The sequence below is a fragment of the Taudactylus pleione genome, unplaced genomic scaffold (genome assembly GCF_031769625.1).
Source record: "Taudactylus pleione unplaced genomic scaffold, aTauple2 ptg001020l, whole genome shotgun sequence".
NCBI classification, from domain to species: domain Eukaryota; kingdom Metazoa; phylum Chordata; class Amphibia; order Anura; family Myobatrachidae; genus Taudactylus; species Taudactylus pleione.
The window spans coordinates 1336516-1363716 of NW_028285421.1; the positions used below are offsets into that span (position 1 = coordinate 1336516).

General features: G+C 42.7%; 1 protein-coding gene across 1 annotated transcript in view; it reads right to left on the minus strand.

Annotated features, from left to right (window-relative positions):
* The window catches only part of LOC148454263 (transient receptor potential cation channel subfamily M member 2-like), a 188307-nt gene that overhangs the window by 13243 nt on the left and 147863 nt on the right, over nt 1-27201 (minus strand). The window contains exons 13-18 of the mRNA XM_088461126.1: nt 24594-24706; nt 18049-18247; nt 7117-7235; nt 5334-5469; nt 4245-4416; nt 2810-2990 (exon numbers count right to left, since the gene is read on the minus strand). Of these exons, the coding sequence (XP_088317252.1) occupies nt 2810-2990; nt 4245-4416; nt 5334-5469; nt 7117-7235; nt 18049-18247; nt 24594-24706 (920 nt within the window). The remainder of the gene's footprint in view (nt 1-2809; nt 2991-4244; nt 4417-5333; nt 5470-7116; nt 7236-18048; nt 18248-24593; nt 24707-27201) is intronic.

The window sequence follows — 27201 nt, forward strand, 5'->3', positions numbered from 1 at the left end:
AAAGCACATAGAACAGTACAACAAATACAATTATTTATTTTTTTTGATGGCGCAGCTCTATTCCTGCGTGGACTATAGCCACAGGGCTTTATATATGCACTTGAGCAAAGTGCAACAAACAATACAATTATTTTTTTAATTTTTATGGTGCAGCTGTATTTCTGCATGATCTGGAGTCACAGGGCTTAGACACAGTTGAGTCACATTATTATGACCAGCAGATAATAGTCAGAGTAACCGCCGTGTGCAGCATGGACAGCTACTATACGGGCTGGGAGTGACTCAGTAAGGTGCTGGTACATTGGCACAGGTATCTGGAGCCATGCTGACTGCAGTGCCTCCCACAGCTGCTAGAGGGTGTGTGGTGGAGTTTCCATAGAGCGAACACAATGATCGAGGTGGTCCCACTGATGTTCAATTGGATTCAAGTCCAGGGAATTAGTGGACCATGAAAGTACTCGGAAGTCTTGGTCGTGCTTGTCCAACCACTGTCGGACATTACTAGCCGTGTAACATGTCGCGTTGTCTTGCTGGAAGATCCCATCCGCCACAGGGAAGACAATCAGCATGTATGGGTGTGCGTGCTCTGCAAGGATGGATTCATAACCAGATCAGCTGAGGGCGCCTTCCACATGGATGAGTGGGCCCAGAGAACGCCATGAAAACATCCCCCAGACCATGACGCTGCCACCACCAGCTTGTGTTCTTCCAGCAATGGTCGCAGGGTGTTTGTTCTCCGATGTTTCTTGCCTGACACTCCAACATCCATCCATTTAATGAAGCATGAAACACGACACATCGGAGAAGGCAACCCTTCCTCAATCAGCGGAGGTCCAATTCTGAAACAGCTGTGACAATTGAAGCCTTTTCTGCTGATGCACCTTCATTAGTATAGAGGCAGTGACCATCCATTTGCTTCAGAGCCCCATACACAGCAGGGTTTGCTGAGCTGTCATTTTAGACTCACGTCTGGTGGCCCCAGGTTCATTTTGATGGTGAGCTGCTCCAGTGTAGCATGTTGGTCATGTCGGTCAGCCCTCATGCACCTTTGTAGCCGACATTCACCTCTCACATCAACGGCACATGGTGCTTCACAGTTCCCATGTCAGTTATAAGTAACGGTGTAATTTGTCCATTCACGATACACCTTCACCACAGCAGCACGTGAACAGGTCACAAACTGCGCTGTTTCAGAAATACTGCCACACTTGGCCCAAAAGAGGATAATCGTCCCATATTGCAACTCGGATAAATCGCCCCTTTTACCCATGACAGCAATGAGTGATATGTGTGCAGCCGGCCTATCGCACACCTTATATACCCACCAAGCCAGCGCATGGAACATGACGTACATCATGAGCTATGCGTTGCCAATGTCAAATGTAGGAGGTGGTGATAATAATGTGACTCGACTGTGTATATGTATGTGAACTAAACAAAGCACACCAAACAGTACAAACAATACAATTTAAAAAAAAATTTTTGAATTTTTTTTATGTCGCAGTTGCAGCTCTATTTAAACTATGTGGAGTCACAGGGCTTATATATGCATATGAATGTCTTACTAATGGAGTCTAGCCAATGCCCAGCCAATAAAACAGAGTACAGCAGCGTGCACCCCCTATACATATTGACTAAGAGGCAAAGCCACTTGTGATTTGTGAGTGTGGACACTGGACACAGCTTATACAGCAGAGTACAGCACAGCATATAGCAGAGTTCATCCCCTTTACACTACACATTAACAAAGCAGCACAGCCACTTGTGACTTGAAAGTCTGGAAACAGCCTATACAGCAGAGTACAGCACAGCACAGCAGCTTACACCCCCTATATACACATTAACTAAGCGCACAGCCTATACAGCAGAGTACAGCACGGCAGCGTGCACCCCCTTATATACAGTAATACACAACAGCACAGCCTATATAGAAGAGTACAGCACATCATACAGCAGTGTGCTTAACAAGGAAATTGTGCTGAGTCCTGTCCATTGTGCCTTATATAGACTTCAAATCCCACAAGAATTTGACACTTTGGGCCTGATTCAGACCCACTCGCGAGCGGCTGTCCGCTCGCAAGTGGGTCGATGGTCTGCACTGAGCATGCGCACGACGGAGGGAGCTCCGTCGTGCGCATGCGCCAGACATGACGAGCGAAGGACTTTCCTTCGCTCGTTGTGTCCGATCAAAGGGGGCGTGCTGTCAATGTTGATTGACAGCACGCCCCCTTTGGTGGGCGTGCCTCCCTGATGGGGGCGTTCCCACGGGAACGCCTCCCGTCAGAAGCCGGCCCACTGACATCACTAGTGATGTCAGTGGGAGTGATTTTGGCTCTGATAGAGCCAAAATCACTCCGGAGCTTGCGGTTGAAAACCTCAACCGCAGGCTCCGGCTCGCAATTTCGATGGTCGCGATGGTCACGACCATCGCGGCCATCAAAATGCACGCTCATATAGCCTGTGGGTGGTGACCCACAGCTATACGAGCGTCCAGGAGGACGCTCCATGAAAATGGAGCCCGGCCCTCATTCAGAGCGTGCGCTCTGCTCAGAGCGTACGGCTCTGAATGAGGGCCTTTGTCTTGAAGTGGAATCTGAGTCAGGCAGATCTACTCGGATTCCCAATGTTCAGATGTGTTTGGATTCCAAGGAATCCAAACCGCTCACCTCTACAATACACATTATCCTGCCTGAGTTATTAGATATATCACACCCTACTAGTGTTCTGTCCCAAAATACATGTCTCATTGGCAGTAAAAGACACAATTTATATGAGAACCATAGCAGACAAATCATGGAGGAATTTTTACCTGATCATTGCAATCAACATGTTGAGCAGAAGAATGTTGGCAAGAAGGAGATACAAGCACAATAGAATCATGGTCAGCCATCCTGGAAATAATGGGTTGCCAGAGCCATCATTATAAACACATTTAGGCAAAGTAGGATCAGTGCCATTCTGGGTACATTGTGTAGGGTCAAAGTACAAACCTAATGAAAAATACAATTCTATTATTATCATCTACTTCTTGTGTGTCATCTACGTACAGCCGGACACTCTGGGCCTAATGCTGAGTTGGAAAGAAATAGGACTTGCTTGATCCTCCACTGGAATGTCCGCAAAGTGTGGTGCCTCCCTTCCCTGGTAACATGCCAGCCATATTATCAGTGCCTCCCTGGACCGGTAACCCACCAGTCATATTATCAGTGCCTCCATGTCAGGGTAACCCGCCAGTCATATTATCAATGTTTCCCTGCCCCAGTTATGCACCAGTAATATTATTGGTGCCTTCCTGCCCCGGTAACCCACCAGTCATATTATCAGTACCTACCTGTCATGATAACCCTCCAGTCATATTATCAGTGCTTCCCTGCCCTGGTTACCCACCAGTCATATTATTGGTGCCTCCCTATTCCAGTTACATGCAAGTCATAATATTGGTGCTTCCCTGTCCCGGTAACATGCCAATCATGTTAATGGAGCTTCCATGCTCCAATTACCCTACAGTTACCAGTCACTCATTATCAGTGTCACCATGCCCCAGAAACCCGCCAGTCATATTATTGGTTCCTCCCTGCCCCGGTTACCCGCCAGTCATATTGTCAGTGTTTCCCTGTCCCAATAACCCACCAGTCAAATTATCAGTGTCTTCCTACCCTGGTAACCTGCTAGTCATACTATTGGTGCCTCCCTGCCCCAGTTACCCGACAGTCAAATTATTGGTGCTTCCCTGCCTCGGTAACCCACCAGTCAAATTATTAGTGTCTTCCTGCCCCGATAACCTGCCAGTCATATTATTGGCGCCTCCCTGCCCCGGTTACCCATCAGTCATATTATTGGTGCTTCCCTGCCTCGGTAACCAACCAGTCAAATTATTAGTGTCTTCCTGCCCCAGTAACCTGCCAGTCATATTATTGGTGCCTCCCTGGCAGGTTACCCACCAGTCATATTATGGGTGCAAACATACAACATTCTACTAGTTGCAGCAAATCAGTATGGAAATAGACATATTAATGCTTACATCCAGCTGTCTGTTATGCACATTCCCATCAACACACCCTATGTTAGAAAAGATCAGATGTGCCTCTATAGTGTGCTTGCATGCAGATAGCTCCAGAGCATGTACAGCATGAAAACATGTAGCATATTCCCCACAAATAACCTTATGTTCAACTCAGCATAAGCCCCTTACCTTCAATATAAAGTCATAGCTATAACCAGTCAGATAGCACCAGGTAACTTACTGTCCACGTCTGATGGAAGCTGTCCGAAAACTGTTAGATATGGGTAATAGACAACATTCCGAATGATCCAGTCGAGCCTGGTTTCATTAGTATTTAGAATCGCCTGATTTGCAACTCCATAGGCGATAATAAAAATAGCCAAAAGGAAGAGGAAGAGTAAAATGTCCTTCACCTGGAGAAAGCAAATCAACAACACAAATACTGATCAATAACACAAGCACTGATCAATAACACAAGCACTGATCAATTACACAAGCACTGATCAACAACACAAACACTGATCAACAACACAAACACTGATCAACAACACAAACACTGATCAATAACATAAACACTGATCAACAACACAAACACTGATCAACAACACAAGCACTGATCAACAACACAAGCACTGATCAACAACACAAACACTGATCAATAACATAAACACTGATCAACAACACAAACACTGATCAACAACACAAGCACTGATCAAAAACACAAACACTGATCAATTACACAAACACTGATCAAAAACACAAACACTGATCAATTATACAAATACTGATCAATTACACAAACACTGCTCAATTACACAAGCACTGCTCAATTACAAAAACACTGATCAATAACACAAACACTGCTCAATTACAAAAACACTGATCAATAACACAAACACAAATCAATTACAATGGGACAAATAGAACCTTCTGCAGCTAAATAGGTGCCTAGGTGTGTACATAGGTGTGACTTTGCAGACAAACAACCTTCCTCTCCTTCATTGCTGCCATCATTCTGCTATTGTATACTAGGTCCCATTCTCCAATTGAAGGATAGGAGGAGCTGGGACAATGATGGCAAATTCCCATGTGTAATGTAAAGGAGGGATTCCAGGTGGAATCAAAATTATAGGAGAAATTTCAATGCAGAACATATAAGACAAAACTACGGCTACATGTGCAAGAGTCACGGCCAAATGAGAGGGCGATTTTTTTTTAAACAATTCTGTGAAATAATGTGTGTACAGTATATATACTTGTGGGTAATACTGATAAAAAAATAAATAGGTACAATTATAGTCTTTGGGAATTTCTCAGATATATATCTCACCATTTGACGAAGCATAATGATCCTTGGACCCAGAAATTTGTTGATGGTGAAGATATGCATGAGACGGAAGCAGAATAACATATAGTCCAGAGACAGAAATACTCGGCCCAGATACACCGTATCCCTGTGACACAATCTAGCAGAGACTTAGAGTTAACAGAAGAATTTGCTTCTACAACCTTAATCAGAGATATACGCGATTAGCTTTTAGACATGGCTGCTGTGCAAAAATATACTACTGATGCTGGTGGTGCCTTCCGGCCCCTGTTATTCACTACAAAGTTCAAAAGATGCAACCATGGATCCCTCTGTGTGATCATTGGCCATCACAGTGACTCTCAGGTTCCTCAGGATGGGCAGGGAAAACACAGACACTGGTATCAAAGCCGACAAAATGGGTCCGACACCAGGCTTGTCTACAATGCTAAATCAGGCTCATAACTGTTGGATGAAAGTCACACTGTACACACACACACTGTAGCTAGTAAAGATTTATTACACACATACATCAATCACACATACTTATCTTCTACCAGATGTTTCTGTCCTCTTCTCCAAGTAGAAACTGTATGCATGGCCCTGCAAATAAGATCGTATACTCACCGAGATCCTGTTGCTGCTTGGAGAAGAGGACAGAAACATCTGGTAGAAGGTAAGTATATGTGATTGATGTATGTGTGTAATAAATCTTTACTAACTACGGTGTGTGTCATGTCTTTATTTAACTATTTATTTTACAATGGTGGTACTGGTGCTGGCCACCTGCTGGCACTTGTAGTTCCACAAGTGCCAAAGGGCAGGCATGCTGTCACCTTTAGTTCCACAGTATAATACAATAGTTTCCATCTATTTTACACTTTATTACCACGTACCAACAGCCCAGGGGCGCGGGGAAGAGCCCCGTGCTTCAGACCAAGCCTGGGGTTTCAGGAGAGGGGGGACCCTTTATTGGGGGGTCCCCACCACCCCTGAGATTCCTAGCTTGGCCTGAGCAGCTTGGGGTGATAATGCTTTGAGCCCTGGAGACGCAGCAATAGGGTCTCCGTGCTGTGGCATTACACCCCAGATGTTTTGGGTCCAGTGCTGGTTTTAAATATAGGGGGACCTCTACTCATTTTTTCCCCCTATATTTAAAACCAGGACTGGCCCTGCAGCCTGGTGCTGGTTCTTAAATTATGGTGGAACCCTACTCATTTTGTTCCCTGTAATTTTAGGAACCAGGACTGGATGGCAAGTCGAGGCTGGTTATGCTTTTGGGGGGCCCTATGTCATTTTTTTTATACATTTAACCTGTTTTTTACATGAACAACACAAGCAGCTTACACATATCTCACTGATATGTGTAGGCTGCTTGCTAGGGAGTTGTTCAGAGAAATCACTGTAATCTCAGGTGAGATAACTCACTCGAGCTTGATTTAAAATCACCTGAGAAACTTGACCTACATCACCATCAGCAAACTCGTTAAGCCTCAAATCACCTATTGGTAAATTTGAGAGATAAGTGATTAAATCACCCAAGTTCAGGCAATCTGGAGCGAGATGACTCTCATTGCAAATCGGAAACATCTTGAATCTTAGTAAATTTACCCCAAGGTATCTCTTCCATGGGGCTGTAATTATGAAGTATGGAATTTGTAAGCTGCCACTTCTGGAAGCAGAACTAACATTGCTGATTTTACAATGAATGTTTTACACTGAATGTTAGTACAGCTCTGACCTACTAAAATGTGATGGCTTAGAAAAGCAGAAACAGTTTGCTTTCTAACTATGAAAAAAATCTCACCTGCAGAAGAACCCTACAGCAAACAAACACAATGCAGCAACGTCCACCATGTTCCAGAACTCGCTGATGTAATGGACAAATTTAACATAAAGCCCACCTCGGTTCTCTTGACAAAATATCTAAAAGAAAACACATCCTGACTGTCAGAGAAATTAAAACTTAGTGAGGAAAATTAATATGCAAGGAAAGAAAGATGTTAAACATACGTTCATTATGTTAATAGGAAGGATGACAGGTAGATTATAAACAGAGAAACAGGCAGAGAGCAACAGGGTAAATAGAGAGACAGGAGGAGAGCAACAGGGTAAAAAGAGAGACAGGCAGAGAGGAACAGGATAAATGGAAAGACAGGAGGAGAGGAACAGGATAAAAGGAGAGACAGGAGGAGAGGAACAGGATACATAGAGAGACAGGAGGAGAGGAACAGGATACATAGAGAGACAGGAGGAGAGGAACAGGATACATAGAGAGACAGGAGGAGAGGAACAGGATACATAGAGAGACAGGAGGAGAGGAACAGGATACATAGAGAAACAGGAGGAGAGGAACAGGATACATAGAGAAACAGGAGGAGAGGAACAGGATAAATAGAGAGACAGGAGAAGAGGAACAGGATAAATAGAGAGAGACAGGAGGAGAGGAACAGGATAGTTAGAGAGACAGGAGGAGAGGAACAGGATAAATAGAGAGACAGGAGAAGAGGAACGGGATAAATAGAGAGACAGGAGGAGAGAAACAGGATAAATAGAGAGAGACAGGAGAGGAACAGGATACATAGAGAGACAGGCGGAGAGGAACAGGATACATAGAGAGACAGGAGGAGAGGAACAGGATAAATAGAGAGTCAGGAGGAGAGGAACAGGATAAATAGAGACAGGAGGAGAGGAACAGGATAAATAGAGAGACAGGAGAAGAGGAACAAGATAAATAGAGAGACAGGAGGAGAGGAACAGGATAAATAGAGAGACAGGAGGAGAGGAACAGGATACATAGAGAGACAGGAGGAGAGAAACAGGATAAATAGAGAGAGACAGGAGAGTAACAGGATAAATAGAGAGACAGGAGGAGAGAAACAGGATAAATAGAGAGAGACAGGAGAGGAACAGGATAAATAGAGAGACAGGAGGAGAGAAACAGGATAGAGACAGGAGAGGAACAGGATACTTAGAGAGACAGGCAAAGAGGAACAGGATAAATAGAGAGACAGGCTGAGAGGAACAGGATAAATAGAGAGACAGGCTGAGAGGAACAGGATAAATAGAGAGACAGGCTGAGAGGAACAGGATAAATAGAGAGACAGGCTGAGAGGAACAGGATAAATAGAGAGACAGGCTGAGAGGAACAGGATAAATAGAGAGACAGGCTGAGAGGAACAGGATAAATAGAGAGAAAGGAGAAGAGGAACAGGAGATTTTACATATATATATATATATATATATATATATATATATATAGTGATAGGAACACTGGTAAAGTGGTCAGTGGTAGATACATTTATCCTAGGTTTTTCACCTATGTGTTCTAAAACCCCCAGGAGAAAGTCTGCAGTGAAGCAGATTTGAGTATCGGCTTTTAGAAAAGCCGGTTTGGGATCTGGGGGTGTGGATGTGAGGAGAGGGTGGGCTTCATCCACAACCCACTCCAGGTTTTGATTTCTGGCCAGTTAGCAGGGCCATTAGGCTCTGCACCTGGAACTGGCTGATATAGGCTGTGTCTCATTGTAAGCTGGTGTCTCATACCTGGGAGAGCAAGCAGGCTGGCTGGCTCAGAGACACTTGGTGAAAATACCTGTAAGTTTTGTGCATGTGCTTGTGTTGATAGTGGAGGCAGTAGGCCCCACTATTTCTTTAGAGAGGGGACCTCTTGTATAGTTAGCACCCAGACGGGCTAGCGTTTACTTTTATGTTTTGTTTTCCTTTTTCATAGCACAATAAAGACAGGTGCTGACCAGTTGGCACAAGACTCCAGACTGGCGTACTATTTTTCTGGCTGCTGTGTGTGTGAAGAGGGAGTCCATCTACCCAAGGAGAGGGACCCCTAATCCAGTCATGTTACAATTGGTGGAGAATGCGGGCAAGCACACACTGGAAAGTGCAGCAAGGAAAATTTGTCCTTTAAAACTTAAAGGGGCAGACACGTGATTGTTGAATCCTTGAAGGTGTCGTCAGCCAATGCTAAGAGAAGCAAGGTTCAGCTTCCAACCAGCACCTGGAGGTAAAATGGAGGACATCATTTAAGCCTTGCTCCAATCCAACAAAACTCTGCAAGATGCTACCAGAGCCCAGCAGGAATCCACCAATGTGCAACTAATGGCCATGGAGGCAGCCCAGAGACAACAACAAATCACCATGGAGGAAGCCCTGAGGCAACATCAAGTTGTCATAGAGGAAACCCGCCAGGCCTTAAAAGACGTCGTACAACAGTTAGAAGTCCGGCCTGGAGATGCTAATAATGGTCCTCCCACCACCACTCACTCCATAGGAGCCAGTCACTTCCTACAAAAGAGGACTTCGGGCGATGATGTGGAGGCATATCTCACCGCGTTTGAGAGAATGGCCAAAAGGGAGAGTTGGCCCAAGGAGCAATGGGCAAGTCTGGTGGCACCTTTTCTGTCTGGGGAGCCACAAAAAGCCTATTATGATTTATACCTGACTGATGCTAAGGACTATGTGAATTTGCAATGGGAGATCCTAACTCGCTTGGGGGTCACCACCTTTGTTCATGCCCAACGAGTCCACTGCTGGGAGTTCCAAATGGACAGACCTCCACACTCGCAGATGCACGACCTCATCCATCTATCCACCAAGTGGCTACAGTGACACTGATAGGACCACAAATTGTTGAATGAGTCGTAATGGACCGGTATCTGCGATCCCTACCTGCATCCTTGCGCAATGCCAACCCTAAGTCCGCCAACCAGTTAGTCGAACTGGTGGAGAGGTACGTAGCAGCTGAGGAGCTGATGAGTCTGCCCCACCGAGCCCTGATGTCGCACTGGAGAACTCCCAACAACAATGGTAAGACTTTTCCTTGGGAGAAGGATGCTGGGTGGTGGAACGTGCCTAAGACTGAGGGTGGGGAACCTGAAGACAGGCTTGCTAGGCCAGGAAGGTTCCTGCCCCACAAAAGACTGGACATTAATGTGACTCAATGTTTCCGATGTGGTGGCTTCGGCCATATAGCAGCTAATTGTTCACTTACCTCTGAGCCCATGCAATGTGATACTGCTTCTGTCAACCGCAGGGGATCTTTCTTTGCACAGCTAGCCTGTACTGCTGACCGGCAGGCTGAGATAGATAAAACACCTGTGTGTACTCACTGTGGAAGGCAACAGAGTATAGGCTCTGTTAGACTCGTTACACTTTTGAGATCTGAGCTGGTGACCCCTTTGAAATATAAGGGAAAAACTGTTGGTGTGACATGCATACATGGGGATACTCTGTATTATATTACTGCCAAAGTGAACATCGAGACGCCATGTGGTTCCGCAGTAGTTTCCGTGGGTTTGGTACCGGGCTTAATGTATGATGTAATATTGGGAAGAGACTTTCCTCACTTCTGGAAGTTGTGAGAAAGCCGGTTTTGCACAGTGGTAAATCACCCTGCCCCGTCTGAAAGGGTGACTGATGTAGTGGCAGAGTCAGAGATGTTCCCATTTTCTAGCATGATTGGCGAAATAGAGAATGCGGAGCGTGATGGTGGCTCACCAAGTGATGTAGTGGCCGTTGATTGTCTGCCGGATTTAGAGGTTAGAAGAGAGGTCTTTGCCGTAGAGCAGTTAAATGACCCTACTCTGGTGAAAGCCAGGGAGAATGTCAAGTTGGTCAACGGTAAACCCGTAGATCGCGATAGTCCCTTGACATATCCGCACATGGTAATATGTCAGGACCTGTTGTATCAGATGAATAAGAAAGGGCAGGAGATTGTGGAACAATTAATAGTCCCCAAAGCTTACAGGAGAATGGTGTTAGATCTGGCCCATGGTCATATAACGGCAGGCCACCTAGGGGTAGAGAAAACCACTGAGCATATCATGCAGAGGTTTTTTTGGCCCGGTGTCCATAAAAACACATGTATGACTTTTGCGCCTCCTGCCCTGAATGCCAGTATCATGCTCCCAGACCACATTTCAAAAGTTCTCTAGTCCCACTACCAATTATAGAGGTACCGTTTGAAAGAATAGCTATGGACTTGGTGGGACCCTTGCTAAAGTCTGCCCGGGGACATCAATATTCTGGTAATTCTGGACTATGCTGCCAGATACCCGGAAGCGATACCGCTATGCAATACATCTACCAAGTCCATTGCTAGAGAGCTGGTCCATGTTTTTAGCAGGTTGGGAATACCTAAAGAGATGCTAAACAATCAGGGTACATCATTCATGTCAAAAGTTATGAAGGAGTTGTGCCGCCTGTTTAAGATTAACCAGTTAAGGACCTCAGTTTATCACCCCATACCGATGGACTGGTCGAGAGGCTTAACAAGACCTTAAAACATATGTTAAGGAAAGTAGTCGACAGTGGCAAATGCAGGATTTTTAAGGGGGGGTTTCCATAATATATATATATATATGCACACACGAAATGAATGAAGGTGGCACTCAGAGGCTTCAATATACAGTAAACTAAGCACCCACTGCGGAGTAGCTTTAATGTGACTTCAGCGTCAACGTTTCGGGGATCGAGTCCCCTTTCTCAAGACAACATGTTACTAACCACTGTGGACCTAACCAAAGGGTATTGGCAAGTGCCATTAACCGAAAACGCCAAAGAAAAAACAGCCTTTTCTGTGCCAGAGGGGTTATTTCATTACAAGATGTTACCCTTTGGGCTACATGGGGTGCCCGCTACCTTCCAAAGAATGATGGATAGGATTCTAAGACCCCATAGACGATATGCTGCAGCTTATCTGGATGATGTGGTCATACATAGTCCTGATTGGCAGTCTCACTTACCCAGAGTACAAGCATTGTTAGACTCTATCTTTAAGGCAGGTCTGACGGCCAACCCAAAAAAGTGTTGTCTAGGGATGGATGAAGTAAAATATCTGGGATAGACCATTGGCAGAGGTTTGATAAAACCACAGCTCAATTAGATTAAGGCAATACAGAACTGGTCATGACCCCTCAATAAGAAGCAGGTGAGAGCCTTCTTAGGGATCACTGGATACTATAGGAGGTTCATACCCAGTTTTGCCACCATTGCAGTCCCACTTACTGACCTTATCAAGGGCAAACAAAAAACCATGGTGGAATGGGGTCCAGAAGTGGAGAAAGCTTTCCAAGAATTAAAAATAGCCTTATGTACCCAACCTGTTCTGGTAACCCCTGACTTTGACAAAGAGTTGTGGTACTAACCGATTCGTCTGGTGTAGGCATCGGAGCCGTCCTGTCCCAAAGCAGAGAGGGTGAGAAACACCCTACTTTTTACCTGAGCAGGAAATTGAATATCCATGAGAGAAACTATACCACAGTGGAAAAGGAAGCTTTGGCCATAAAATGGGCGTTAGAAAGTCTCAGGTACTATTTGGTGGGAAGAAAGTTCAAACTGATTACTGATCATGCCCCTCTTAAATGGATGTCCAAAAACAAGGACAGTAATGCAAGAATAACAATATGGTTCTTGGCACTACAAACCTTTACATTTTCAGTAGAGCACAGGCCAGGAAGCCAGCTGGCCAATGTAGATGCATTGTCATGCGTTCATTGCTTGGGGGCTTCAGTTGTTCTGCCCCACAGGTAAAAACAAAGGGGGGGATATGTGATAGGATCACTGGTAAAGTGGTCAGTGGTAGATACATTTGTCCTAGGTTTTTGACCTATATGTTCTAAAAAAAAAACCCAGGAGAAAGTCTGCAGTGAAGCAGATTTGAGTATCGGCTTTTAGAAAAGCCGGTTTGGGATCTGGGGGTGTGGATGTGAGGAGAGGGTGGGCTTCATCCACAACCCACTCCAGGTTTTGATTTCTGGCCTGTTAGCAGGGTCATTAGGGTCTGCACCTGGAGCTGGCTGAAATAGGCTGTGTGTGTTTGTAAGCTAGTGTCTCATACCTGGGAGAGCAAGCAGGCTGGCTGGCTCAGAGACACTTGGTGAAAATACCTGTAAGTTTTGTGCATGTGCTTGTGTTGATAGTGGAGGCAGTAGGCCCCACTATTTCTTTAGAGAGGGAACCTCTTGTATAGTTAGCACCCAGACGGGCTAGCGTTTACTTTTATGTTTTGTTTTCCTTTTTCATTGCACAATAAATACTGGCGCTGACCAGTTGGCACGAGACTCCAGACTGGCGTACTACTTTTCCGGCTGCTGTGTGTGTGAAGAGGGAGTCCATCTACCCCAGGAGAGCGACCCCTAATCCGGTCGCGTTACAAATTATATATATATATATATATATATATATATATATATATATATATATGAACAACACAAGTACTGCGCTATCCGAAACAGGTTATTCCAATCGAAGAGTCAGTCTCTGTTGAATCAAGTCCACTTAGACACACTATATTCCCAGTTTTTGAAGGTGGCTGCTCACAGTTTCCCAAGGTTGACCTTTGCTGTATGGTCCTCAGATAACATGAAAAATACAAAAAGTGGAAACAAGCGCCCAATAGTGTGATATTGTTATAATAATTGTGACATGTACCACACCAATATATTCTGTGTACCATATGAACCTAATAAATAGGCATGTAGTATGGAATCTTTTGGGGACTTCACTCCTAGTTTCCCTTTGCTGTATAGTCCTCTGAGAACATGAAAAATATAGAAACAGAGGCAAATGCCCAATAGTGTGATACTGTTGTGATAATAATAACACGCACCACACAAAAATACTCTGCGTATCGTATTTCCTAATACATGGGCATGTAATATGGGATCTTTAAGGAGCCTCACTGCTCTTCTCTCATATGATTTGGTGAGATGATGATAAATGATTGTTACCAGGCCCAATCCGTTACATATGGAAAACAAGATGACACTCTCATGGTGTAATACTACACAATTCTTTAATACACACACACACAAAACACATATAAAGAGAATAATTACATTAAAAAAGAATATCAGAAGCTTATCTGGTATCTGACTCAGTCAGAAGGCATAGGTCACACTGTCCTCAACGCGTTTCACCTCTGATGCTTAAAATAGCTGGGCTTCGTCAGGATGATATTGTGAGAGGGTTTATCCCTACCTATATACCCTAAAACCTAATTACATAATTAGAAGATGCCCAAATAAGGCCGGATCGGTTGTCTGGTGGGCGCCGCCATTTTTGGACCTATAACGCATGCGCGAGACTCCCAGATATCGCGGGAGTTCCGCTGGGATCCTTTCAATGAAATTCCCCTATAGGGAGCTTCCTCACTGTGCGTATTATGCCCGACTACACAAGGAGCTCTGCACGCTCCTGGCTGACCATCCATGTATTATTAAGACATCGGCGGCCATTTTCTCAGAGCCCATTGCTTTTACCTGGGCGCTGCCATTTTGTGTAAGTCCAGTATGCATAGTTAAAAGGGTATAACTTAAATGGCAAGGATACAATCAGCAGAATGCTCATTCTAGTGTCCAAGATTGACAGATATACATATAAATTATTATGTGCTACTACTAAAATATAATAAATATACTAAATATAAAAAGTAATATAAAATTATTATAAAATAAGTGAATGACAATCATAAATATAATAGAACCTAGATATACATAGTTAAAAATACATAATTAAAAAACTCTATTCAGAGTTCAAAGATAAAAATTTTTATCATAATATAAACACCATAAAATCATAAGAATGATGTAAAACTCATAACTTTCATTCAAACCGCAGGGGAGCATCGTATTCAAAGTAAAAATCCAAAACATCTCCCGTTGCGACAGTTTTTTCTCTCTATTGCCTCCTCTATCATTCAACTGTACACATTCAATGGCTTTATATTTTAACCCTTTTGGATCTCCATTGTGGTGTTTGAGGAAATGCTTTGGTACAGAGTGATTATCCACTTTATTTTTGATAGCCCTAACATGTTCCTGCATCCTGAGTTTAACATTTCTTTTCATTTTCCCCACATACTTAAGGTTACAAGGGCATGCTAACATGTAAATCACCCAAGTCGTAAGACAATTCATTTTACTGTTAATCTTATGGGACACAGTGTTATTATAATTAAAAAAGGAAGTATGGCAACCACTAACATAGTTGCACATATTACAACTATTACATTTGAAGAACCCTTTATTATTCAAGAAATGTGTTGCAGCCTTACCCAGGGGCCTCAAAGTACTGGGGCCAAGTGATTTTTCAAGTTTCTTGCTTTTCTAAAAGCTATAGCTGGTTTCATTGGTAAGGCTTTATTTAGAATAGGGTCAGTTTTTAAGATATCCCAGTGTTTATTAAGGATCCTTCTTATTTCTCTCTCTTTGTTGTTATATTGTGTGATGAAAACAATATTCCTTTCCATACTTTCCTTTTTCTTATACTGTAAAAGTGTGTCTCTTTCCACTGTATGTACTTTTTCCCTCGCTTTCTGTATACATTCTTCTGGATACTGTTTTTCTTTAAACCTCTCTGCAAACACCTCTATTTGTTGTTGGCAATCGGTGTCACTGGTACAGTTTCTCCGAATGCGACAGAACTGCGAGAACGGAATATTGGTCTTCCAATGTTTGGCATGGCCACTATTATAATGCACATAACTATTAGAATCCACATGCTTGATATAGTTACGGCTGACAATGCCTCCATTAGCACTACTAATGACTAAATCTAAATACTCAATCTCACTATGACTAAATTTAGAAGTAAATGTTAAATTATATTCATTAACACTCAGATAATTAGTAAAATCAGCAAAATCCCCCTCTGTACCATTCTGTATAACCAGAATATCATCTATATATCTGGCATACATCACTAATTGATCTTTAAAATTGTGATTACCATAGATGTATTTCTCCTCCCAGCTACCCATGTGCAAATTGGCAAAACTGGGAGCGAACACTGTCCCCATTGCCGTACCCTTAATTTGGATGTAAAATGATTCCAAAAACTTAAAATAATTATGATTCAATATGAATTTCATCAAAATACAAATAAAATCTCTATGTTCACTATCCAGACTTTCATCCTTTTCCATAAATTCAAGACAGCTTGAAACCCCCTTATCATGTGGAATAGACGTATACAGGGATTGCACATCTATAGTAGCCCATTTGTAAGAATCCTGCCACTGTACTTCTTTCAAAATCTGTAAAATAGCCGTTGTGTCCTTAATAAAGGATTTGAGCGTCTGTACATATTTATTTAAAAATGTTTCTACATATTTTGAACACCCTGATGTTAGGGAATCAATTCCCGCCACTATTGGATGTCCAGGGGGATCAGTAAGTCCATTGTGGATCTTGGGTAATTTGTAAAAAGTCAGAATGACTGGATTATTTTTGATAAGAAATTTATACTCGCTCTTAGTAATGATGCCCCTATGCAATGCATCCACTAATATGTGACGGAGTTCATCCACAAACTCCAGGGTCGGGTCCTGCTCTAATTTATTATATGAAACCACATCTCCCAGCAGCCTATTGGTTTCCTTAATATAGTCAATCCTATTCAAAATGACCAGGCCTCCTCCTTTATCTGCTGGCTTAAAAATAAGTTGTTCATTATTTTTCAGTTTCTTTAGGGCCTCTTTCTCAAAATTGGTCAAGTTTGATTTTTTTAGATTCTTATCCTCTAGTGCCTGGAAATCTCTTCTTACCAAATCGTAAAAGGTCTCTATTTGAGTACTTTTTGATTCCAAAGGATAGTACTTGAACCCCCTTCCAAATACTATCCTTTGGAATCAAAAAGTACTCAAATAGAGACCTTTTACCTTTGGTCATTTGTGTCTCTCACTTCCTGTTTCTCCTGTCACTCTCTCCTCCTATTCCTCTGTGTGTCTCTCTCCCTTTTTCTCATTTCACTCTCTCCTCCTATTCCTCCTGTGTCTGCCTCTCCCATTTTCTCCTATATCGCTCTCCTCCTATTCCTCCTATGTCTGCCTCTTACTTTTTCTCCTATCTCTCTGCTCCTATTCTTCCTCTCTCTCTTTCTCCCTTTTTCTCCTGTCTCTTTCTCATCCTATTCATCCTGTCTGTCTTTCATTTTCTCTTTCTCTCTCTTTTTTCTCCTTTCACTCTCTACTCCTATTCCTCCTGTGTGTCTCTCTCTCCCCTTTTCACCTGTCTCTTTCCTCCTATTCTTCCTGTGTCTCTTTGTCTCTCCCTTTTTCTCCTGTCTCTCTCTCCCCCTATTCCTCCTGTCTGTCTCTCTCCCCTTTTCACCTGTCTCTCTCTCTCCTTTGATTCTTCCTGTGTGTCTCTCTCTCTATCTCTCAACTTATCTCCTGTCACTCTTTCCTCCTGTGTCTCTCACTCCCTTTTTCTCCTGTCACTCTTTCCTCCTATTCCTCCTGTGTCTATCTCTCTCTCCTCCTCTTCCTCCTGTGTGTCTCTCTCACTCCCGTTTTCTCCTTTTACTCTCTCCCCTATTCCTCCTGTGTCTCTCGCTTTCCCTTTTTCTCCTGTCGCTCTCTCTCTCCTCCTCTTCCTCCATCTTCCTTCCAATTCTTGCTGTTACTTCCTCTCACCCCTTCCCCCTATTCCTCCTATGTCTTTCGCTCAGACCTCCAACCCGCCTATGTCTTGCAGAAGAATATGTAAATTATCACACATTGTTTTGTATTTATGTGGATTATTGAATATCCCAATTCAAATGAACCCCATACATACACCATCCCCATGGCACCACGTGTGCTGTCACCATTCTGGCTGACATTTTTATGACTCATCCAGCAATCACACTGTCTATAAGTCACTGATGGTCTATAATAAGGACACTTGCAGATACAGGGCTGTTACTATACATCAGTATAATATAAATCATTGAATAGTACCTGTCGTAGCTCCTCACACAATAAAGAGAAGACCCAGAGAGACAGAAGAGATTCTCTCCAGGATGGGTACATCTGAAAATCGATCATCAGGACATAAGCAAAGAGCCCCAGGAAGACAATATATGAAACAACATTATAATAGAACTTGATTATTGGGGCATTGTAGAAGGCCATGAGCTTCCAACAACAGGATTTACATCTGAGAGAGAGAAAGAGATATTTTCCATTAGTATGTTGCCTTCTTTTCCTGCATTGACATTTAGAGCATATAGAAATCATTGAGAATATATATATTTGTTGTGCGAGTTGCGGAAGGCCACACTTGTCGAAAGGCACAGAGAGCATAAGGCCTCATGTTGTTTTAGTTACCACCCACAGCTTATGCAAGCGGCCAGGTGATTGTCGCGATGGTCAAGACCATCGCGACCATCGGGCTTGCGACGAGACCCTTGCGGTAGGGTCTCGTTGCCACAAGCCCCAGTGGACTTCTTGCTCTAATAGATCTAATAAATCTGTCAAATATAAAAAAAAAGTTTTATTGCTATAATAATTTCTTGAGTAGAATTTCCTGAACTTGTAAGTATCAAAGAATTGCATTGATATCTTCTGTGTTTTTTTCTGCTCATTCTGAGATAAAACATGTACAAACCAGTTGTTTTTGTTTGAAAGGTGTGTGTGCATGTGTACATGTGTGTATGTGTGCACATGTGTGTATGTGTGCATCATTTCAATGGCATGTGACCATCATGGCAGTAACTTCTGGTAAGAATCCTACCTGGGTATTGCTTCTGGTTGCCGCTCGGAGTTAGGATTAGAATAGGGTCCTCTGGGCCTGATTCAGAGCCACTCATAAGTGGCCGCTCGTTCGCTCCGAGCGATGTTCGCACATCTGCGCATGTGTATGGGTTGTAATGCGCATGTGCCAATTAGTCAGTGCGGTCGTAAATCGTGTGCTCGCAAAATAGCGAGTGCCTGCTAATTTGAGTGACAGGTTGAGGCGTTTGTGGGTGGTAACAGGGGAAGGTGCGGAAAACGGGGAGTGGAGATCAGAACGCAGGCGTGCTTAAAGGTCAAAATGGGTGTTTAATGGGTGTGCATAATTAACAAAGCAGCGTCATCGACCACGTCACTTGGTTGTCTTTCAGCCTGAACTGCTCGCATGATTGCGGTAGGAAAATGCTACCACAAGAATAGCGAGCAGTTCATACGCCGTTCGATGTACTCGATTAATCTAATAAATAGCGGAGATGACGTATGATGCGAGCGGCCAGGGGGCGTTTTTTCAAAATAGCGAGCGCATGTTTCGTTCGCTCGTTCAGACATAGAGGCGTCAACAGACCGCAAAGAGCGAGCTCTCTATTTAAATATCCGGCCCCTTTTTCAGAACGAGCGTCCGCAAATAGCGTCCGGCTCTGAATCAGGCCCACTGTCACAAGTGAAAAAACACACACTATAAGTCCATAGATAGCAGTGTATGTAACGTGTGTGATCCATCAAAATAAGGTTTCACATACTTTCTCTTATCTTTCCTCTTTCCCTTCCTCTCCTTTGGTGGAAAACCCTTGTTGGGGATGACCACATAGATGTGTTTCAATTGTTTGCATTTTGATATGTTAGATCTAGCGTACGGTCTGATTAACATAGATCAGTTACTGCTGATCTTTTATGATATATGTAACCTTGATTTGTTCATTCCAGGGTTTAAGGGATCCAATATTTTAAGTCCTATAACATTAAGTCAGTTGAAATATTGTTTAAGTTTTTTGTGTCAGATAAATGTTTAGGTTTTTTTGTTGTTATTAAGCAATTATTCGGGTGTTGGGGCAATAGGAATTGGTGACATAGGTGCTTTTGATTTCTTTAATATATTTTATGGAAGGTGTGTGTATAGAGATGTGAATCTCATTGTGTGAGTTGCAGGGGTAATATTATAGACAAAGGGTGAAGTCCACAGCCGTGGCTTTATAGTGTGGAAAGGCTTTGCACATACAGATGTGCCCAGCTAGTTTGTTGCTCCATACGCTATGTAGCGCACCACGCATGGCGTGCCTCACTCTATGCCATGATTCACACCACACAGAAAGTTTCGTAATGTAGCGTACCGTAGCACTGGAAAAAAGTCATAACGTGTAATACAACTTTTTGTCCACCAGGTGTCACTTTTTCTAAACTACACAGCGCATGCATCTGATTTCAAATGCATGTTCTGTATCACCGCCTGATGATTGGCTGACAGAAGCGGTGATTCGGTACACTATACAGTAGTACAGGATTTTCCACATGGAATCAAGAATGTATAATAAAGCTGTAGAAGAATGTATAATAAAGTTTGAAATCATTAAGTGTGTGAGTCCTTTATTTTTGTATAAAAATATTTCACATGCACACACAGCTCTGTAATACACACTGACTGTGCGGTTAAAGTTGCACACTTGCAGTAATGTAAGTACTGTTGGCACTGTCTCGGACTTAGACTTAGTCTCTGTATTACAAACTGATTGTGCATTTAGGGCCTGATTCAGACCCGCTTGCAAGCGCATTGCACTTGCAAGCAGGTCGATGGTGCCCCACTGCACGCGTGCAGCGTGCGCAATGCGTGTGCGCAACCCCCGTAGCGAGTGAGAACTTCAGTTGCTCCGGGGCTTGCAGCAAAATGGGGTGGCTGTTGATGTTGATCAACAGCTCGCCCTGCTTTGTAGGTGGGTAGGGGGGGTGGCTGGAATTCCAGCTCTAATAGAGCCAGAAGTCCACTACTGACATCACGAGTGATATCAGTAGGGACGCCCACAAATGGGCTCTCTCAAATAGAGCCCATTACCAGTTACTGAAGTAATTAAATCACTATAGTGTCCAAGTCTGGGACAGCGCTGACAGTGGCGCAAGTGTGCAACTTCAACCGCACAGTCAGTATGTAATGTAATACAGCCATCCCACTTTCACTGTGGGACTCCCAATCCACTGGGCATGCGCAATGCGTGATCTTCCATACTCCATGGCATAGCACTACATGGCGTATGGAGCGGCTCCACTGGGCATGCGCCAGAGATCCCATTGTAACCCCTCCACTGGGCATGCACCAGAGATCCCATTGTAACCCCTCCACTGGGCATGCACCAGAGATCCCATTGTAACCCCTTGGAGCTGACTGCCACCACATCGCCAACGTGCTGACATTGACACAAGTTTGCACTTTAAAAGCACAGTCAGTTTGTAATACAGAGACCTCTCTCTCAAACAGAGCCCACTACCAGTTACTGAAGTCATGAAATCACGTTTGCGTTTTTAAATGCACAATCAGTTTGTAATACCTTACTTTTAAACAGCCCATTACTACAGTAGTTTCACTATAGTGTCCAGAGCCGACAGTGTAAAAAAAACCATTCTTTTCCAGGGCTGGAACCCAGGACAAACATTGTAGCAAAGCGATCACCTAACCACTAGCCCACAAGCCAGCTACAGTGTATGAAGAACAGCACATAGCGGGCTCATCCTTGGGCACTCTACCCACCCGCTGCTGGTTTTAATAATAAAAAAATGTGTCTTCCTTTCCAAATATTATACAGTACCAGTACATACAGTATATACACAGTACCCCACCATTAGATAATAATTCATCCCATCTCAGTGAAAGCTGTGCGTGCATCTCATTAATATACAGTATCAGTTATACCGTGATAACAACTCGGGCAACTTTACTACTGTACAGTTATGTACCATATGTGTACTGATTTGCATCCCGTTCTAAGAGCTTACTGTATGTACTGTATGTGTTATTAAAAATATTGGTTGTGTGAACATGCAAATACTGTACAGTGTGTGAATGTGATATCCATCCAATTTAACAGTATGGTATTCAGTACAAATTGCAACAGTAGAGCACTTGCCACTCAGCGATTAAGCGCTGTATGACATGCCATAGCGTATCCTTCGTTGAAGAATACCACGGTATGCCACAAGTCCCGCCATCATGTAATGATCCATGGCGTGATGCAGAGGCCTGAATGGCGCGCCATGAACAACAAACTAGCTGGGCACATCTGTATCTGATAACGAGTTACAGGTGGTGTGAAGATGCTGATCTGATAACGAGGACAGATAACAGGTTACAGGTGGTGTAAAGGTGTTGATCTTATAATGAGGGTAGGTTTTTTTGGTTTTTATTTTGGCATACGTGTCACAATTTTGAAGTGGAAAGGTAATACTATTTGATATTCTGAATTGGGCAACACTGTCTAATGCCGCGTATCCACTACGCGATATTACTGAGCCAATTATGACATCATAATCATGCAATTGCTCCATAATCGTGCACTTTTATGTCGGAAACGACCAGCAATGGACGCTCCCGCATCTTTTGAACATGCTGGTCAATCTGCGGATAACGACAGGTTGCCCATGTTCTGAGATGATGGAAGGTGCCTACACTGAATGACCACAATCGTTCAGTGTAAGCACTGCAGGGATGGGGAATGACAGTACAATTACGATGTTGTAATCTTACGGTCTTCCCTAGGTCACATAGTGGATTAGCACCTTTAGTATATGTATGGGATCAAAGAGTTTTATGGAAGTGATATAGAGGGTGTGAGCAAGTGATTTGAATGTGCTGAGAAACTGACTATAGCCTGTAATAAAGCTACAGATATGAAGGGACAGGGCGAGTGGAGCACCGGGATGGTAAGGGTTATTTGACCGAAGGTGAAGGAATTAGTTTGGTGAAATGGTAAATGATACACCGGTAGGTTACCAAATGAAATGTATACTCCCGCTAACAGACTTATGCTTAGAATGTAAAGGTTTCTCATCGCAAGCCTAATGCTTCTTTGAGATTGGAGGGAGTGTTCCCATTTCAAAAACAGTAGATTAGCTGTAAAGAAAGGGGAAAAAAAGGAAGTTTTATATTTTTGTCTATGGCATCGGGTGAGTTGTCATGAGTTAAGGTGCTAACCAAGTCATTTATAGGGCTCGGACACAGAAAATGGGTAATAAGGTTAACGCAATGAGGGATCGAATTACAGGTGTTGATCTGTTAACCAGGGCAGACAACATGGCAGCAGTTTTGGGAGAGTTTCATTTTGACAGACGTGTCAATATTTTAAGTGAAAAGTTAATACTATTTTTTTTTTTTTTAAATGCAACATTGTCTAATGGTGCATACACACGGTTAGATATGTTGTCAGATATGAACGAAAACGATTTTAAAAATCGTTCAATCTTTCATATCTGAAAGAAAATCTGACATGTGGGCCTGCAACGATGAACGATGCGCGTTCCCGATGGTCAGATAACGATATCGGACATAGTCTGTGCTTGCAGTCAAATTTTGACGATTTCATTAATTTTAATACTGTCTGAAATCATTCAAATCGTTGGTAAAATCGTTCATCTGACAGATCTGACCTAGGGCCTGATTCAGATCTGCTCGCAAGCGCACAGCGCTCGCAAGTGGGTTGATGGTCCCCCACTCTACATGCGCCACCTCCGGTGTGCGCATGCGCAAGACCCATCCAGTGATGGTAGCTCAGTCGCTATGGGTCTCGCTACAAGACAGGGCAGCTGTCGATGTTGATTGACAGCTCAGCCCATTTTGTAGGCGGGGTGAGGGGGGGGTTAGGCAAATGCAGGCGTTCCCTTAGGAACACCTGGCCTTGAGGGTGGCCCTTCCTAGTAGTGGACTTCCTGCTCTATTAGAGCAGGGAGTCCACTTGGGCTTGCGAGAGCTGAGACCCTACCACATGGTCTCCTCGCAAGCCCGATGGTTGCGATAATCATAATGGGCTCCAGGCTGCTCACAAAATCTGTGGGTGGTCACCCACAGCTTAGCGAGTGGCCTGAAGAAAAAGAAATAAAAATTCCTGCCCTGATTCAGAGTGAGCGCTCACCAGCAGCGAGCAGCTCTGAATCAGGCCCCTAGTGTATGCACCATAAGGTATACTGTAGAATGGTTAATGACCTGAGAGAAGTGAATAAGAGGATGGTAAAAGAAAGTCCCATTGTACCCAATCCTTATACATTTCTAAACCAGATACCAGAAACATCAAAGGCATTTTCTGTAATTGACTTAGCTAATGTCGTTTTCTCAGTACAACTTACTGAAGACAGTCATCTAATTTTCGCATTTACACACAGAGACAAACAGTACTGTTGGACTAGTTTGCCCCAGGGAAGGGCCACCTCACTTTCAGCCTTCTCTGAAGCAATGTCATTATTTCCTAAAAGAGTGGCACCCAATGTGTGGTAATACAGTCCTAATACAGTATGTACTCACCTACAAAGCCCTCACTAAATCCTCCCCACATACATTTCTGACCTTCTCTCCCTTCACACTCCCGCCCGTCCACTTTGCTCAACAAATGCATGCCGCCTCTTTTGCCAACTAATTACTTCATCCCACTATAGCGCTGCTTATATTTTCTTTGTCTTTTTAATATTGGGTTTGCTACCCATTTGCAGCTGATTTCAGTGGTGTACAGATATCACTACCTCCCAGCGCCTAGTTTAATACTGTGTTGTACTTGCAATGTTACTAGGTCTGGCAGACTGACCTGTAGGAGATGACACCACAGCAGATGAGCGGAAACAGTAACATACACAGTAAAATCTGCAGACAGCCATTATCCACGGAAAGGCACCCCCACCAGGTCTTTGTGAGGAACATCTGTGGGGACAGACAACACATAATTATTAATGTCCCTACTTGATGCAAACTGACTGTGAGTAACATACATATAATATATATATATATATATATATATATATATATATATATATATATATATATATATATATAGAAACTGGAAGGAAGCGGCACTCCTCAATGTGTGCAAATCACTGCAATAAATACCTAAAATCCGGTGCCTTCCAAATAGCTGTACACAAAGTGCAAAGAAGTTGTTATATCTCCATAATGGCAGCACTCAGGAAAAAAGACAGACTCGGAATGACCTATGTTTCAATGCTGTATAGGGTAGTGCATTTTTAGTAGGGTGCAAGATACTTGACGAAAATGCACTACCCAATTAAGAATTTAAACATTGATTACTCACCCTGCAAGTCTATCTTTTTTCCTGAGTGCCGCCATTATGGAGATATATATATATATATATATATTAGCCAATGTCACTATGACTATCTGTATGTTTTCAATTCAGAACCACCAGTATAACTCAGAAAACCTTAATACTTACGACAAATAGCCAATGTCCATATGAGAGTCCTTATGTAACTTCAATATTGGACTTGATATGCAGATCTTCTTGATATCTTTAATGTTCCTCCAATTTTAATGCTGGAATAATCAGTAACTCCAAAAAAGATACCCTCTCACCAAAAAAAAACACCAAAAAGAACATCCCAAAGGCCAAACATAACCTCTACGGTTATAATTACCATATAATAATAAATATATATATATATGTAAATGTTGTTGGCTTTAATTCATTCTATTTGAACCATTGCAGTCAAGTATAAGCTATATAGGTGGTTGATTTGTTATTTTACAGGACATATACAAATGGTTATTAGTAAACGGTTAATAATACTTATTGATCTAGAGGCTATTGTATAATTTGACATAATGTGTAATACATAGTATTCTGTGGGATTAGGGTGGTTATTGTAGGTACTGTAAGTACTTTCATATTATACTAGTATTTTTCTTTTAAAGTAATATCATTTTTTATATATACCTGTATGTGTATATATATATATATATATATATATATATATATATACACACACACACATATATATACACACATATATATATATATATATATATATATATATATAAAAATTTAGAGCATCTACATCTATATTCATCCATTGTTTACTACTGTATGCTCACTTTTTATGGGTAATACGATCAAGCTGTAATGATGGAATTCTCTTTGTTGTCGATGTTTAAACCTCGCACCATCATTGCTTTTAAGGTAAAAATCTGTTTAAGTTCCTCTCTATTGATTTTATTTATAAATTTGTCTCCTCTCCAATTTTTCTGTACTTGGTGAATCCCTATTATTTTTAGACCTGTTGAGTTAAAGTTTTGGTGGATTTTAAATTGATTTGATAGTTTATGTGTCATGTTCTTTACGGATGTTTCTGATGTTCTCCATAGCTCTGGATTTCATTGGGCGCATTGTTCTACCCACGTCATGTTTGCCACAATGGCATTCTACTAAATATAAAAAACTCCTTTACTGTTGCACGTCATGAAATCTTTGACTGTGTATATTTCTTTAGTTTGATGTGGCATAAAAGAATCCTGGACTTTGGTTGTGTAGGTTAAGGTTTTATAGCTGAGGAACTTGATACATTGATAAAAGCCTACTAGTTGTGTGGTACTGTCTATTGTGGTTTGGTTGGTTTCAGATTGGGTAGAGGGTATTACTGTATATGATTAAAGATTAATTTGTTTTTGATGTCTGGTGCTTTTTTTGTAGGTAATTATTGGTTTGGGCAGTAAAATGTCTGAGTAATTCATCCTGTTGGAGCATGTGCCAATATTTTTTTAAATGTGTTGTTTCATTTCTTGTTGTCTCTATAGTAATGTTTGATAAAATAGACATCAGTTCTCTTATTGATTGTCACGATGTGGCCTGGGATCGGCCGCTACTCACCCCTACACTGGCGTCTGCATGCTCTGAGGAGTGTTAATGTCAGGCCAAGGAACCAGTAGTGGCTGAGAATTTCCCCCTTGGTCTGCCAGAATCCTCATGTGTACATCTTGGTTGCCACTGACGTGGACATAGATGCTGCCATGTTGCTTTGTGTCATCTGACTGGTATCCTCCAATGGTAGCCTGCTGTCTTTCAGCTGTCTTGTTCGACCAATGATCAGCTACCTAGGGGTATTTTAGTCTGACTCTTGGAACAGGAAGTTGCCTGTGCAACTTCGCTTCCCTGGTGTTCATTGCTGAGACTGTGTCCTAAGGCTCAACAAAACTCCCTAGTGTTCTCTATCTAGTTGCAACCTTCATGTCCTCATTACCAGTTTTCATTGCTACACGGCTTCTGGATTCATTACCATCTGAACATTGCGTCCAGATACGTTGCCAGCTAACATCACTGTATGGCATCTGGTTCAGTCGGGCTGTTCTCATCACTATTCAGCAACTGAATTATTGATCCAGTTCTCTACATCATTCAGCGTCCA